The sequence below is a fragment of the Coptis chinensis genome, chromosome 2 (genome assembly GCF_015680905.1).
Source record: "Coptis chinensis isolate HL-2020 chromosome 2, ASM1568090v1, whole genome shotgun sequence".
Classification (NCBI taxonomy): Eukaryota; Viridiplantae; Streptophyta; class Magnoliopsida; order Ranunculales; family Ranunculaceae; genus Coptis; species Coptis chinensis.
Window position 1 is genome coordinate 52,031,997 of NC_141457.1, and position 17,718 is coordinate 52,049,714.

The 17,718-nt window shown below is 38.5% G+C and overlaps 2 protein-coding genes across 2 annotated transcripts; one reads left to right on the top strand and one right to left on the bottom strand.

The window, feature by feature from the left end:
• Positions 1-6,008: 6,008 nt before the first annotated feature.
• On the bottom strand, positions 6,009-8,352 carry LOC147516505 (putative pectinesterase/pectinesterase inhibitor 41). The gene is made up of 2 exons (XM_086589072.1): positions 7,266-8,352; positions 6,009-6,913 (listed from the first exon to the last, which is right to left on the bottom strand). The coding sequence occupies exons 1-2, from the start codon at positions 8,329-8,331 to the stop codon at positions 6,222-6,224; spliced, it is 1,758 nt and encodes a 585-aa protein (XP_086445198.1). The 5' UTR covers positions 8,332-8,352; the 3' UTR covers positions 6,009-6,221.
• Positions 8,353-13,512: 5,160 nt separating this feature from the next.
• Positions 13,513-15,005, top strand: LOC147516506 (uncharacterized). Its single transcript, XM_086593299.1, has 3 exons — positions 13,513-13,749; positions 13,927-14,284; positions 14,914-15,005. Exons 1-3 carry the CDS (start codon positions 13,513-13,515, stop codon positions 15,003-15,005), a joined length of 687 nt encoding a protein of 228 aa, XP_086449425.1.
• Positions 15,006-17,718: the final 2,713 nt, after the last annotated feature.

A 17,718-nucleotide genomic window follows, 5' to 3' on the forward strand; every position in this document is an offset into this window, starting at 1 on the left:
ATGCAGTTACATCCAACTTTCGATTTCTAGTTAACTATTTTTTGAGGTTATTTTAATGCATTTGCATCCAATTTTGGATTTCCTGTTAGTTAATATCTGATTTTAGTTTAATGCAGTTGCATCCAATTTTTAGTTTTCCGTTAATTATTCTTTAAGGTTAGTTCAATGCAGTTGCATCCAATTTTCGATTTTATGTTAATTGTTCTTTGAGGTTAGTTCAATGCATTTGCATCAAGTTTTCGATTTCCCGTTAATTATTTTTTGAGGTTAGTTCAATACAGTTACATCAAATTTATAATTTTCCGTTAATTATTCATTTATGTTAGTTCAGTTCAGTTTCATCCATTTTTTAATGTTTCGTTAATTAGTCTATGAGATTAGTTTATTGTATTTGGATCCAGTTTCCGATTTTCCATTAATAACTCTTTAAGGTTAGTTCAATACATCTGCATCTAGTTTTTGATTATTTATACTTTTAGGTTAGTTCGATACAATTATATTTGGTTTCTGATTTCCCGTTAACTATTCTTTGAGGTTATTTCAATGCATTTGTATTTAGTTTCCGATTTCCCACAAATTATTCTATGAGGTTAGTTCAATGCAGTTGCATTCGATTTTTGATTTTCTGTTAATTATTTTTTGAGTTAAGTTCAATACATTTGCATCCAGTTTCCGGTTTCCCATTAATTATTATTTGAGGTTTCTTTGATGTATTTGCATATCGTTTTTGATTTTCCATTAGATATTTTTCAAGGATTTGCATCTAATTTTTAATTTCCCGTTAGTTACTCTTTGTCGTTAGTTTAATGCAATTTGCATAAAGTTTCTAATTTCTCATTAATTACTCTTTGAGCTTAGTTATATATTTGAATCCAGTTTCCAATTTCCTTATAATTATTTAATGTGGTGTATAATACCAACTTCTACTGATTCATATGTAGTGTCCTTGCAAACATGACATAAAAAGTAAATTATGCTTAATTTACTATGTGCATGGGATCATCGAAGATTATGTAGTTTCCGATTTCTCGTTAATTATTATTTAAATTATGCATGACTCACTACGTGGAATCTTCAAAGATTATCTACGAACGGGTGTTGTTATATTAATTATTCTAAAAAATATTTGCAAATATGCATAACTATTATATATTAATATTATATTAATTACTCAACCAAATTTCTTATAACGTGAAAACCTCACTCTCCATTAAAAAAAAACTCACCTTTGATAAAATCCTTCAACTTCATTTTGTTGTTTAATAATAGAAGTTTGATTGAAGTTTTGTGAGATTACCTAATAAGGCGAAGTTTATATATATTGAAATTACTTGAATAGCAAGGAGTTCACAATCATACGGAAAGAGATAAGATAAATACCATTTTAAATGCAAAACTATACTTATCGAGACATTCCCACAACATATAACCCAACTGATAAGAGCCCAAAACTGTAGTTTTAACCCCTTAATAATCATACTTTTAGACCAATTATGTGAGTAATAATTAAGAGTTAATACTGATTACGTGTTTTAATGTATTTCAGGCTTCAAAGTCCATTATGTGCAGATATGTACCACTTTAGCGAGATAATGGAGCAAGGGTTGGTTGCTAAGAAGTTCTATGATTAAAGGCCAAGATTCAAGAAGACAAAGCCTTTGTAAAGCCCGGTCAAAAGATGAAAAGTCAAAGTCCACGCGGGCGTAAACAAATCACAAAAAGTCAGCAGAACTTCCGAAGACCATATCTTTGGACTCAGACCTCGGAATTGGGTCTACCTTATGTCAAAACGACCGACTCGGAAAGACCTTTCCAATGGTCCAAGGCTTGACCCAATCAGAGGAGAAAAAGTGGACGAAACATCTGTCGAAGCCAACTGCAGCTGAAGAGCCCTTTTTGGACTGAAAGAATTGGGTTTTGGGCCTGATTCTCTGGCCCAAAACATGGCTCCAAGCCCATGCACGATTTTTGGATCTGAAACATATAAAAACAAAGTAAAACTTAGGTATTAAGTTATCTAGTTTTATTTAGAAAACTAGTTCCTTGTAATGGTAGCTAGGGTTAGGTTAGAAAAAGTAGATCTAGATCTAATTAGTTTTTACATTCAATTAGTTAGTTTAAAATCATATTTAGTTTTTAGAATAAAGTATTAGTTCTTCATTTTCAATTTAGATTATTGCTTAAATTCTTATTTAGATTTAGTTGTCTTAAATTTATAAGTAGTTTTAGTTTAAACACCAAACACATCACTCTCACTGTTTCTTGTGTTTGATAAATTGAATTCTATTTAAGTCTTGAAGGTTTAAGAGTGGAACGAATCCTTACTCATTGTATTGCATGATTTTTTTTTGAGAGTAAGAAGAATTGATTTAAACGTAAGAACGGTAGGATTACGTATTAGTGTTCTTGTAGCATTAATATTTAGGATTTTACTGTTTTTTCGGGTTATCACCAACTATGTTTTGAGGTTAGTTCAATGTATTTGCATTCAGTTTCTGATTTTCTGTTATTTATATTTTGAGGTTAGTTCAATGCAGTTGCATCCAATTTTCAATTCCCGTTATTTATTTTTTGAGATCAGTTCAATATAGTTGCATCTAGTTTCTGATTTATCGTTAATTATTCTTTTCGATTAGTTCAATACATTTGCATCCAATTTCCAATTTTTTGTTGTTAATTGTTATATTATTTGAGGTCAGTTCAATGCATTTGCATCTAGTTTCTGATTTCCCGTTAATTATTTTGTAAGATTAGTTTAATGCATTTGCATCCATTTTTCGATTTCTCATTTATTATTTAATAAAGTTGCATTTTCATCTAGTTTCCGATTTCCCGTTAATTATTGTTTGAGGTTAGTTCAATGAGTTTACATTTAGTTTCCGATTTTCCGTTAATTATTTCTGGAGGTTTTACATCCAGTTTATTTTTTTAGATTAGTTCAGTGCAGTTGCATTCGGTTTTTGATTTCCCGTTAATTATTTTTTAAGATTAGTTCCATGCATTTACATTATGTTTCTAATTTATAATTAATTTTTTTTTTGAAGTTAGTTCAATGCAGCTGCATCTAGTTTCTGATTCTCTGTTAATTTAATCTTTGAGGGTTAGCTCAATGCATTTGCATCCAATTTCCGATTTTTCGACAATTATTTTTTGATGTTAGTTTAATATATTTGCATCCAAGTTTTAATTTTCCGTTAATTATTCTTTGAGGTTAGTTTAATGCGGTTCTATCCATATTCCGATTTTCTATTATTTACTTTTTAAGATTAGTTTAATGCTTGCATTTGCATCCAGTTTCTGATTTCCCGTTAAATATTAGTTACGTTGTGGTTAGTTCGATGCATTTGCATCCAATTTTCAGTTCCCCATTAATTGTTTTTTTTTTTTTTTACATTAGTTTCAATCAATATTATATATATTTTAAAATATTTGTCATTATTGTTTTGCCGTTATTTATTTTTTTTATTTTCTATTATATATTTTGTGATGTTATTTTTTGTATAATTGCTTTTAACTATGTTTTGAAGCCATGTTAAGGATATATTTGAAATAAGTCGGTGTTTTATCATAGACACTAAAATTGTATAATTAGTAATAAGGAATTAGTTTTTATAAATCACCTATTTTGTTGCAATTTTTTTTATTTGATCAAATATATAATAATTGGAACACTAAAAATGTTTGATTCGTAATAGGAAATTACTTTCTACACATCACCTATTTTTTTAGCAATTTTTTTTTATTTGATCAAATATATAAGAATTGGAAATACACTCAAACTTTCTAAATACAAGAATTAGAAATACACTCAAACTGTCTAAAGAGGTTCAATGTACGTGGGATTATAGGCTATTAGAAAATATTATCTTTCATACTAAAGTGCCACATACGATAGAGAAAAAACTAACTCTCATATTAGAGTGCCACATAAGAGAGAGAAAATCCTCTTTTAAAAGTCTCTGCTTTAGTATATAGATAGTAGATATTACAGGGGGCATTCTAACATAAAAAATTGCATTTAAATTTCGGTTAATTCAAGAACATAGGATGCACATTTCATGTCCTGGAACTCTGATTTGAGATTTCAATCTAACTGCTTAATGAACACAAAAACCGTTTTCTATATTGACCTGAGAGGGCTACTTATAATGTCTTAGATTCTAGCTAGTTATCTTGTCATAGGATGCACGTGTCGTGTTCTTGGAACTCTTACTTGAAATTTGAATCTAACCGCTTAATGAACACAAAATCCGTTTTCTATATTGACATGAAAGGGCTACTTATAATGTCTTAAATTCTAGTTATCTTGTCATATAATGCACCTGTCGTATTTCTGAAACTCTTATTTGAAATTTGAATCTAACCGCTTAATGAACACAAAAACCGTTTTCTATATTGACCTGAGAGGGCTACTTATCTTGTCATATGATGCACGTGTCGTGTTACTAGAATTCTTACTTGAAATTTGAATCTAACCACTTAATGAACACAAAAAGAGAGAGAGAGAGAGAGAGAGAGAGAGAGAGAGAGAGAGAGAGAGAGAGAGAGAGAGAGCCCCTTGTAATATGTAAAACTATTTAAGATATCCCCTCTGTAAAACTCTATAACAGTTAAATCATCACATAATGGTGCTGGTTAAATGATTATGTGGACAACTAATCCACGTTGGCAAACTCCTCAAATGCAAACATGGGTGTTTTGGTCAGTAAATACTAGTTAACTGTCGGGAGACATTAGTTGGGGAGTATCTCTCTCGATTTTCAAAACGCAGGGGGCAGGGATTATATCTCAAATTAACCTATTAATCTTGATCTTTACTATTTTAAAAATCGTGGCACCCTTACATAGTCCCGAAATAGTGAAATACTATTATTTTATGTAACTCTTCAATCATTTGTTTTTGATGGAATTACTCTTACTTTATTATTAAATTATAAAAACCTAAATAAAAAAGTTTAAGTTAATTTGATTTAATAATAAGGGCAAATATGTCGTTTATATTCAGCATACTTTTCCCAAAACACATGGTATGGCCCACATGAACTTAATAAATTTACTTTTTAGCTAAGTAGAATTGCCTTTATATTTTTGTTTATTTACGAATTAGATACGCAAAAAAACACGTACACGTGCATCATACTAGTCAATGTAATAAACAAGGGGTGCGGTATTGGCATTCTTTTGGCAAAAAGTAAAACAATAATGGTTATTCTTTATATGTACTTTTACACTCCACATGCTCAATAGTTCTACGATATCGGGTTGCCGCGAGATCGCACAATCCACGACATCAGGTTGCCACGAGATCATATATCCCACGGCTGGGAGTTGCCGCAGAATATGTTTTTTGTATTTTTTTTCATTTCAAATTTTGCATATTGAACACACACGATATATGGATACCTCATTTTCTTCTTTAAAACTTCTTTATACACTCCAAGAACAACACCAAAACCATGACAAAAAAATGTACAGTCGATGCATAATTTTGCTATCTCGCGGCAAATATATTTCATATGCTATAAGAAAAACTTGTGATCAAATTAATGGATAAGAGTTTTGATAATTAACACAAGCAAAGACTCTATTTTAGTGAATACAATTATCTCGCGGTAACTAACTTTTTTTATGGTGGCTATTAAAAAAAAATTGAAAGAAAAAATGACTTACGACAGCCACCTTTTGTGGGATATAAGATCTCACGGCAATGAGATTCCGTGGATTGTGCGATCTCACGACAGCTTCCTGCAGTGAGCTAGTGTTTTTTTTATGTGATTAATGGAGGGGTGCCAGTACTTTTGAATTGGTCAAAGGGGTGCTAATTCCAAAAAGTGGAGTGTCAATATGTTGCATTACTTCTTTTTTTTTTGCTAGAAATTTTAGCTGCCATTACTTAAAACTTAAAAGGAACATTGTTAACGCGCAGCATACACTTTGGAAGAGTTCCCATCCCTTAGTTGTGGCTAGCCCATCTAGTCAAGTCATGGGCCTCCCCATTGAAAATCCTGTTAATCCAACTAAACTTGCATAAAGAAAAGTTTAAAAGTGAAGTCCTACAAATAGAATCCCTGACAGAGATGTTGCATTACCTCAAGAGGGCATTGTGGGTTAGTTCTATCCTTACCTCAAAGCAATGCAATATTTGATATACAATTACATTTGCTAATCAAAATTATATTTGCTAATCAATATAAGAAGTGTGGTATATATGATTTGAGAATTTATAGGAGACCACCAGTATATGACACCCCTGTTGTTGGCAACCAGTCATCCCCAAGTATAAAATTATCGACGGTGAAGTTGGCAGCATCGGTTGCGTTTATCTCATGATACCCTGGCCAAGTGATTCTGTCAATCAAATTTGAACCCGCTCCTGAATTGTTAAATTCAGCATAAAACGATGTATTTAAAGCGAAATCCCCAGACCATGGAGTCCAACCCTTCGGATTGATCAATGTGTCCATAAACGATTGCATATAGATAGTTCTTGAATACTCTTTCCACGGTCTTCCCAAGTATGTATTTGTAGTACCGTTACTGGAAGCCAAGTCCGGGGAAGCCAGTATACTACAATTATGAATTGAAGTACCAGTATTCTGATTTGGATCAGTTCTACCTTGTGCTGTGACTGCGTTAAATTGATAGGACAAGGGCAGCCGTACGTAGATGTTGCAATTTTGTAGAACCACAGCGGCATTACCAAATATAAAATCAACAGTGCCATATATGTCACATTCTCTATAGAATTGCCTGAGGGAGTGGGAGTATAAGGTATCTTGATAACCTTCAAAACTACAACCGTAGAAACTCGACAAGTCTGCACCATTTCGAAGTGCCACTGCTTGGTGCTTGATCGCGCCTGCAGTATTGCAGATAGTAATATTTACTGCTACGAACCCGTGTCCTACCACAGCTGCACACATAAAACATATTGGTAAACGTTTGAGTTACACATGTTATTACTTGAAACTCGACAAGTCTGCACCATGTTATTACTTGAAAGTTGAAGCAAGCGAAACTATATTAAAATTTAGGGTTAACTAGTATTACTCCTACTAGATGAACCAATTAGGATTGCCCCCAACTAGATGGGGAAATTAGGGTCTCCTTTTTTTTTGTACTCAAGGAGGAGACCCTAATTTCCCCATCTAGTTGGGAGAAATCCTCATTGGCTCATCTAGTAGGAGGTAATACTAGTTAACCCAAGTGTAACTACAGTACTTGAAGTTTGATACTACTAGTCTACTGCAGGTTAATTAACTTACCAAATGTCGCGGAATTGAATGTAGTCCAACCATCAACAAAACTACGATTTCCTGTAATGACTGTTTGATTGATGCCATCTCCGATCATCATCAAGTACTTCTTATTCTTAGCAATAGATACATATTCTTCATAAACACCAGCAGTTATATAGATCAAGAAGTAGCCACTATCAATACCAGTATTGTTCGGAGCTGCAGCAACGGCATCACTGATGGTGGTAAAGTTTCCAGTTCCGTTCTGGCTAACAACCACAACGTCATTCACTAGCACATCATCACCATTCGTTTGAAGAAGCTGCCTTCTACTAGCCGATTCAAAAATCTCGCGGTTACTATTAGACATTCTCAATGGTAAAGGGCCATGCCGAACGTGTTCCATCTCTGAAAATATGAGTTTCCTCCCTTCATCACATGATTTGCATTTGTTCTTCTTGCGAACCCAACCGCGAGTGAACAGAGATAGTGAGACACTATATAGTTTGGTTCCATTAGAAAGAGGGGTGTATAGACCATCCTTTAGACTCCAGGATGATGCGGTCGCTTCAAGGCCATCAGAACAAGTTTGTTGGTTAGTCAATATGGCACTAAGCAAGGTTTGTAAGTCGTCGGTCTCATAGCTAAGGAGGGGTTTGGTAGCATTGAGACTAGTCATTGTACTTAACAAGAAATCTATGTTTAGTCCAGCTAAGAGTCGACAGTCCTCAAGGGCTCGAATTGCAGTTATTGACAAAGTCGACCGATGTCTAAGATATTTGTTGATTAAGGACAAAAATTTATTAGCAGCTGACAAGGAACGATGTACTGAAAATCGACTATAGTCACGAATATTTGATGTATCATTGCGCGGTAGCATGGATTTACAAAACTTGGGATACATGGTGGCATTACAGGCTACATTGGGAGAAATAGGGGTTGATGTGGAGTTCACAGCAGCAAGAGAGGTAGAGAAAAAGAGTTGAAGGAGAACGAGAATGAGAAGGATACAATAATGCGATGAAATGAGCTTAGTACCATCCATTGTAAAAAGAATTTGTTGAATTGGCAGATAGAGTGATGACACGCACATATATATATACACACTTGACGTGTCTAGATTATGTATGACGGGGAATGGTGAATGAGGAGTAAGAAGTCAACTTGCATGAATCAAAACAACAAAACGCGTCGATCTGATCATATATTCTAAAACGGTACTCTCTTCTAGTCTTCTTCACTACTGCAGAGGCAAGCTGTAACATATATGTCTTCTAGTTTGTGCATAAATAATGAAGTCCATCCCTTGGTACTACTCCAGCATTCATACTCATCTATGACTCTATGAGCAAGTAGATTTTAAATTTTAAATGCTAACTAGACCCACACGTACTTCAATGTGACAAGTGGGATATCATCATTAGACTGGCTTTCGATCGATGACACATTTTTACGAAAAAAACTCAAATGATTGTTGAATTCGAGCCATTGGTTTTGAGTACTGAACATGTTGTACAGCAGAGAGTAAGAAGTATTATAACAGCAATTGGGAGCAATAACCACGTGAAATGTACTTGAAGTGTATTTTCAATAATATTAACATCAACTTAAACTAGATCAGCCAGCTGGATTGATACAAAACATACTTATAAAAACACGTTCCTAGGCAACGTTTGATTTATATTAATTTAAAAAATCATGCGTGTGTTGTGTTAGATCAGAAAAAGACACATGCTATGTAAATTTTCCCATAAACTTTTTCCAGGAATCATCGTAATTCAAGAAGAGTAGAAGGCACATTCGATGCAATTTTCTTGAAAATTTTCCACTGCTTATCAACAAAAGCCACTTAGAAATGTAACCTTGGCCTAATTAGTACTATTCCCTGGCCAAACAACATTGGCATGCAAACTAATTAGCCATTGAAGGTTAAATTACAATCTCGTTGCCTAAATGTCTCCCTCCAACTTAACCATATCGAGGATGCTCCAAAAAAAATCAAACTTATTCTTGGTGTGTAAGTCCGACAAAACACTTGAGAGGTTTTTTGTTTGATAATTGAATTTTATTATTAAGAAAACACTACTAGAGAGATTCACGAGTCAATGGGGTTGTTATGGATGGTAGAATCATTAAAAAGGTTAATGAGTCAATGAACTAGTTTGAACTGAATAGTGCAGTCAATTAAGTATTGAAATACATTATCCTAAAAAATAAATAGGATTAGTTTATCGAAAAAAAAATATTTATTCGGTAGCATTTTTGTTTTTTTTTTTTTCATATGGTGAATTTGGTAGCATCAGCAGCTTTACATAACTCAGGAAGGTACAGCCTTGTGGGAACCTTTGATGAAGTTTCCATATTCTTTTTTTGGATGGGATGAATTTTTTATATGCTCTCTCTTAATAACTGTGAGGGAGTAATATTCATATCCAATGAATATCGCACACGTGTCCAGCATATACAGATTACCAATCGATCTCATATTCTCGTTCTCAGAGCTCACTTCATAGTGACTCGACTCAGGTAAGAAACCTATTCAACTTGCGTCTACAACGATGTCACCACCGACCGATCTCACGTACTCGTCCTGCAAGCTCGCTTCTAAGTGGCTCGAGTCGAGTAAACGATCTTACCCAGAAGTGACCTCCATAGCGCTCAATCCTCTTGTCCGCAACGGCTCGTAATGCATGTTTTTACTACAGCCATCAAGACCAAGACTTCAGGCACGCTTAATAATAAATGTCCTTAACTCGCCATCAAGGCTCGCAAGTGACCTGAAGACCTGGATCTGACCTGACACAGAAAGGCAAGAGGCGCGAGCACCTTTGCCTATATAAAGAGGGTGAGGAATTACGTCTGACCTGATTCAAATCTCCCCCCAGCAAAGAGAACTTGATACATAGGCAGTTCGTCCAAACAAACTCGGTCAAACCCAATCAATCAACCCATCTCCCTCGAATTGCCTACTCCAGTAAGGTTAAATGAAATACAATCTTTACATTGGCGCCGTCTGTGGCTCCATTTCTTGAGTTCACAAACCTTCAAACAAAAAACCCTCGAATGAAATCTCAAGCCCACGAAGCATGGAAAGCCTCCAGGATCAACTGAAGAGTATGACCACCCAGATGGAAGCCATGAACAGTAGCATCACCCTGCTCCGGCAGGAGAATGCAACACTAAAAACCCAGGTTGAGTCCCAGAACCCGAATGGAATCACCGCTGATGACGGAATTAACGAGGTCAACCAACAAATCAACAGCCTCTCCCAGTGGATCGAACAAAGCACTAGCAAAAAGGACACCACTCAAGTCGTTTAGAAGATGCTGAAGACGTATCGAGCGTCCCCCTTCACAACTGAGGTACTCAATAAACCCTTCCCCCAAGATTTCATTCATCCTCGGTTTGCAATGTACGATGGCAGCACGTGCCCTGGTCAGCATGTAGCTCGCTACATTCAGAGCCTTGCGCTCTACAGTGAGCAAGAGTTCGACCACCTACAGTGCCGCTTGTTTCCAACAAGCTTAAAAGATGGAGCTCTCGATTAGTTCTACTCGCTGGGACCGAACTCAATCGACAACTTTGAAAAACTAACTGACCAGTTCACCAGCCAGTACGTCCACAACAGACGTAAGAAAGCCAACCTCAATTCACTCTTCCAATTGTCTTAGAAGAATGACAAACCAATTCGTACCTTCGTGGGGCATTTCAAGACGGAGCTACTATCCATGGAGAGCGGCCCCAAGGAGTCTTTCGCTACAGTGGCCTTCACTAACGCGATCAGGAAAAACACTGATCTGTCCAGGTCGCTCATGAAGGAACACCCTGAAACACTAGCCGAACTGTACACACATGTAGAGAAGTACATCAAGCTTGCAGAAGACCTTGAAAAAGAAAGACTGAAGGAAGCAGGTGAGGTCGCTGCGATCTCAGATATCGCCCCATCTTCTAAGAAGGGACCCAGGCAACAGGGTCAGCAGACCAGCACCCGAACCCAAACCAAAAGAGAGTTCGATGTGCTTATAAGAACTCCAAGTTACATACTGGAGAAGATAAAAAAAAGCGGCATATTATCGACCTGAGGTAAAACAGCCAAAAAACACACCAGGAAAGCCATACTGTGCTTTCCATAGAGCAAAGTGCCATAAGACCAACGAATTTCGGGGGCTCAAGCACTACCTTCAAGATCTCATTTCATTGAGGCAAGGCATATCAAGCATTATACTAATATTGCTGATGGCGACCTATGCCACAAGCTCATGGCTCGCAGAGAGCGAAGCCGAACTCCACCACGCAACCACAATAGAGATCGCTCTCACGCTCAAGAACACTTAATGGACCAATCTCGTCATGAGCATCGCTAGCACTCATCTGACAGAGATAATAACAGAACGATCAACATGATCATCTTCCAGGATGACTCTGTCATGTCCACAAGGGAGAAAAGGAGATGGGTAGGCATCCTACAAGAAGTCTACTAGTTCTCCTCACAAGCGGCTCATGCCCCACACACCACTGGTCGCAACTCAGGAGATATCACCTTCACTGAGGCCGACCTCAACAAGGTGTGCCTCCCGTATAACGACCCTCTGGTTGTCCATGTCAAAATCAGCGATTGGACAGTAAAGCGCGCCCTGATTGACCCAGGCAGCTCATGCGATATTTTGTTCTACAAGACTATCAAGGAGATGAACCTGCCTAAGTCGGTTATGATTGATCTAATAGCCCCCCTATATGGCTTTAATGGATCTCGAGCTAACCCACTTGGAGACATAATTCTACCTGTCTCAGTCGGGTCACGCGAAGATAAAGTCAGCATCAATATTTGCTTCAGGGTTTTGGATGTTAACTCGTCTTATACTGCTATTTTAGGACGCCGTTGGATCTACAAGATGCAAGCAGTGCCATCAACACTTCATCATGTTTTACGCTTCCTGGGCCCTAGAGGCATGATGGAGCTCAGAAGCAACCAGTTCGATGCCCACAACTGCAACCAGAACCTCTCAGTCAACAAGCCTGTTGGGGCTTCACTCAAAAACAAGGGAGAGATTGCCAAAACCAAGCTAGCAGAAGAATTCATCTCTGAGGTCTTGACCTTGACCAAGACCCCCCGAAGCGAACTCGCAAAGGGGAACACTGGGGGCTCGGTAAAAAATGCCCCTCTAGAAGTCCAGACCCCAGAGGTCACCCCACCCCTCCAGGTCAAGGAGACACCGTAAGAGACCAAGACCCCAGAGGTTGCTCAGCCCACTGAGGCGGCTGCTAAGATCGAGCTGAAGGAAAAGGTCAACCTAGGAACTGAGGATGACCCCAAGTTCGTTTATGTAGGAGCTAACCTTGATCCTACTATCAAGGCACAACTTGTAAGCTTTTTATCATTAAATAAAGATGTTTTTGCTTGGTCGTACATCGATATGCCTGGAATTGATCCCAATATTGCATACCATAAGTTAAATGTTAACCTAAATGCTAAACCAGTTTGCCAACGACCTCGAAAGTTATCCCTTAGATTCCAAAACGCAATCAATGAAGAGGTAAAAAATCTCAAAAAGGTTGGCTTCATTAGGAAGGTCGATTACCTTGAATGGGTCGCTAACATAGTCGCAGTCCCAAAAAAGAATGACATAGTTCGCCTTTGCGTGAACTTTACCAACCTAAATCAGGAAACTCCTAAGGATAGCTTCCCCTTACCAAGAATCGACCGATTTGTGGACCAGACCTGTGGCCACGAGCTCTTGTCATTCATGGATGCCTACAGTGGTTACAACCAAATCCCACTAACAGAAGAAGATAAAGAGAAAACCTCATTAGTAACAGAGCAAGGAATTTACTATTACAACGTCCTCCCGTTTGGCCTCAAGAACACTGGAGCGACCTACTAGCGACTCGTCACCGATATGTTCTAAGACATGTTAGGTGACACCATGGAAGTATATATAGATGACATGGTCGTCAAAAGCAAGAAAGATGGAGATTACTTAGATCACCTCACACAAGCGTTCTCCAGACTTCGGCGAACTTAGATGAAACTTAACCCTGAGAAATGCCTCTTTGGAGCGTCCTTCGGGAAATTTCCGGGGTATTAGGTTTCACAATGTGGGATAGAAGCAAACCCAGATCAGATTCGAGTGTTCTTGGACATGCCCAACCCCAAAACAAAAAAGCAGATACAAAAACTGTCAGGAATAGTAGCAACCCTAAACCGATTCATATCGAGAGAATCAAACAAATGCCGACATTTCCTACAAATTCTCAAGAAGGGTGAACAGTTATCATGGAACGAGTAATGCCACCAAGGGTTCTCTACTCTCAAGGACTATTTGACAACACACCTGTGTTGGCGAAACCGATTGATGGTGAAACGCTGGGGCTGTACTTAGCTGTGTCTGACTTCGCTATCAGTTCAGTTCTCTTCAAAGAGGAGCAGAACGCAGAGAAACCGATCTACTTCACAAGCAAGGTATTGTTGCTAGCTGAGAAGAACTACTCCCACATTGAAAAGGCAGTATTGGTACTACTTTATTCAGCAAGAAAATTCATGCCCTATTTCCAAGCACATTCAATCAAAGTGCTCACCGACCTGCCACTAAAGAAGATCCTTCTTAAAGCCGACAAGACAACTCGCATGGCAATATGGGCAGAAGAACTCGGTGAACACCACATTGAGTTCAGCTCAAAAACCTCTCAGAAGGGTCAAGTCGTTACTGATTTCTTAGCAGATTTCCTAGTTGACAACCTGAACTGGGAACCAAAGGATAACACCCCGACTTCTAAACCACACGACCCATCGATATGGTCACTCTTCGTGGATATAGTTAGCAATCCAGGTGGCAGCGGAGTCGGAGTAGTCCTAGTATCGCCAGATGACTCTATGGTGGAAAAGTCAGTTCGTATCGATTTTGCGACCTCCAACAATGAAGTTGAGTACGAAGCCATGATCATGGGACTCTGTATAGTGTTAGAGCTCAAAGTTCAGGAGCTCAAGGTCTTTAGCGATTCACAACTGGTCGTTCTCCAGGTCGTCAATGAGTATACCACCAATGGAGGTATCCTTTCTAAGTACCTTCAAGTTGTAAATCAATTACTGCCTTCTTTCAAGAAAGTTACAATACACCATTTCCTACGGGAAGAAAATCGCCACGCTGACAGCTTGGCATACCTCGCGACCCAAACACCAAACTGTAACCCTAGGAAACTACTCATCGAAGTCATTGATAGACCTGCTTACCAAAATGAGCATGTCTTAGAAATCAATGACCTATGCCCACTCTTTGACACTCAGATGAGTCAAACATGGATGCAACCCATCATAGAATATATCCAGTTAGGCAAAGCACCAACAGATTGTACCAAGGCCAGACAGGTTCAATACCAGTCAGGTCGCTACTGCCTAGTAAACGGCAACTTTTCAGAAATTCTGCTAGAGGACCCAATCTACAAGGCAGAATGCGAAAACCGCAGGAGGTCGCTCTTTAGCCCACAAAGCGATCTCACAAGGATACTTCTGGCCAAAAAATATAGATCAATGCCAAGAAGTATGTACTCAAATGCATCAAGTGCCAAACATTTGGCCACAATAACTAACATCCAGTCAGCTTGAGAACTCATCAACATTGCTAGCCTTTGGCCATTTCACATGTGGGGATTGGACATCATGGGTCTATTCATTCCACAGAAAAGCACATGCTTCTGGTTTGTCCTAGTTGTGACAGATTACTTCACCAAATGGGTGGAAGCGATCCCCTTAGCTCACGTCAAGGAATCTAATGGTAAAAACTTCATTTGGACCAACATCATTACCAGATTCGGCCTCCCCCACACACTAGTGATGAATAATGGCTCCCAGTTCAACGAAAAAATAGCTAAGGAATTCTTGGCTAAGTGGAAGATTGTTCACGCATTCTCCACTCCCCAGTACGCTCAAAGCAATGGTCAAGCAGAAGCTAGTAACAAAACAATTTTGGAGAACTTGAAAAAGAAGATTGAAAAGAACAAAAGCCAGTGGCCAATGCAGCTAGAAAACATTCTATGGGCTCATAGAAGGACAGCTCGTTCTAGTACAGGCGAGTCACCGTTCTCACTATACTACGGTACAAAGGCCGTCATTCCTACTGAGCTGACAATTACAACGACTCGATCTAAGATCGTCGAATCTGGTAAAAACGATTCCATCCTTGCTCGAGAGGTCGACTTACTTGAAGAACGATGCGACCTAGCAGCCATTCGAGTGGCATCCTACCACCAAACTCTGAGGAAGACATACAACAAGCGAGTTAACCCTTGAAGTTTCCAACCTGGCGACCTAGTCTTGAAGAAGACTAAGGATGACTCGAAACTGGGACCAACATGGGAAGGCCCTTACATAGTGGACCGAGTCGTTAGCATTGGATCATATTGGATCAAAACCCAAGACGGATAGGCATTACCATGTCCTTGGAATACTTTATTGTTAAAGACATTTTATCAATAAAAAATTCCATTGCCATGAGTTCTTTCTCTTAACACTATACACATAGTTTTTATTTTGCATCAATGCACTACAATCTCTCAATGTTATTAAATAGACGCACAACTCGCTCTCTGAGAGCAAAACACTAACTTGAACTAAAACGCTCTCCAGAGCTCAAACGTTTTCTGTGCTAGAATGCTCACTCGAGCTCAGGGCTACATAGCTCACACACTTCCCACTAGTTGGATACTTATATTTCTAGGGTTAACTCAATGCGCAATGCTCTCTAAGAGCCAAACGATTATTTGAACTTAAACGCTTGCTAGAGCTTAAACGTTCTACACAATAAAACGCTTGCTCAAGCTCAAGGGGTACATAGCTCCAATACTTCTCACGAGTTGAGGACCTACAATTCTAGATCTCTACGGTCAAACGCTCATTCGAGCTCACCAGCTACATAGCTCAAACACTGCTCATTAGTTGAAATCCTACACTTCTAGGGTCAACTACGTATAGAAAGTCTACTAAAAGCAACACGCTTACACAAGCTAAAATGGTCACTGGAGTAAAACACTTACTCCAACTCTAAGGGCTACATAACAACTCGATCACTCGAGCCCAAAGCTCTCTAGGGCCACAATCTTATTGCTCTTGCAAAGAACACACTTCTAAGTTCAAATTAAGTGCAAACATCACAATCAAAGACATTCGCATTCAAGACAAAAGCAAAAAGATGAAAGCAAATACATATGCAGTTTATAAATGTCAATTATGAACTGCCTGAATAGACTCAGGAACCCAGTTCATAAACTAACCGAGTTGCCGGGACATCACAGAAAACTAGCTCGGTTAGCATGATCGCAAAAGCATACCGAACTGCTCATAACATTATGGGAAACCGGTTCGTCCAAGTACCAAAATTAAAAGCATATAATAAAGGCGAACTGCCTAGGTCGCCCTAGGTTATCAACTCTTAATGTATCTGGCTCATGCCACACAACAAAAAGAATTAGGCGAACTGTCTAGGTGAGCCCAGGAAACTTGTTCTATTGTATCACAACCACTTAAAAATTCAGCAACCTCATAACTCTCACAAGAAGAAACATAAATCAAATAACATTGGACAAAGCTTCGGTCTGCAACGACTCCCAGTCATCAGGAATACCATTCTCAACATCAGCAGGCAGAACGACAACAGAAATTTCTGGAATGTCAACATGCACCTCAATTCGCTCAGCAGCAACAACAATATTGGTAGACGGAGCATTACTAGCATCTCCAGGTACGTCAAGCACATTTAAACCTCAAGCCCCACGTTCATGCTCTTCTTTCAATTGAAAGTACGTTTGCTCTAGTTCACCATAATCTTGGCACACATCATCATACACTTGCTGAGCTTTATGAGCAATCGATTTGCAGTTCTGGGCGTACTTAGTTACCGTACCAACCTTCTCCTGTAATTTGGCAATCGAGCTGGCCATTGTCGACCTCTCCAATACAACGTCGTTGTACATTTTCCTCATATCCTCCATTTCTTTCTTTTCAGCCTCTTGAACGATTTGCATGTTCACCAATTCTTCCTTAACCTTCTCCAGCTTGCCTTTCCCAGCTTCACTTATCTGGGCCGTCTGTTTCAATTTCTAATACCCAGCAAGCAACTACAAAAGAAGCACCAATATTGATTCTAGCCATAAGACAGAAAGATGACAAATAAGATTAACGCTTACCAAGAAATAAGCCATATCTATGGTCCTCAGATTCTCATCAAGATCTTTGGCATCCAGCTCTTTCCTGTCACCATCCAGTACAACTCCATCCAAGATACAACTAGCAATGGGTGCCGACTTAAAGCTGCAGTCAGATCGTTTAACTACATGCTTCTTCCCTGTCTTCTCATTAACGTAGACGAGGTTGCGATCTAGGTCGTCACCCCTTCTCCTAACAGAAGCCGACTTACCACTCTCTCTAGCAATCACTTTTCCCTTACCTCCCACATCAACTTCTAGACTTAATCCTTTCTCAAAACTATCC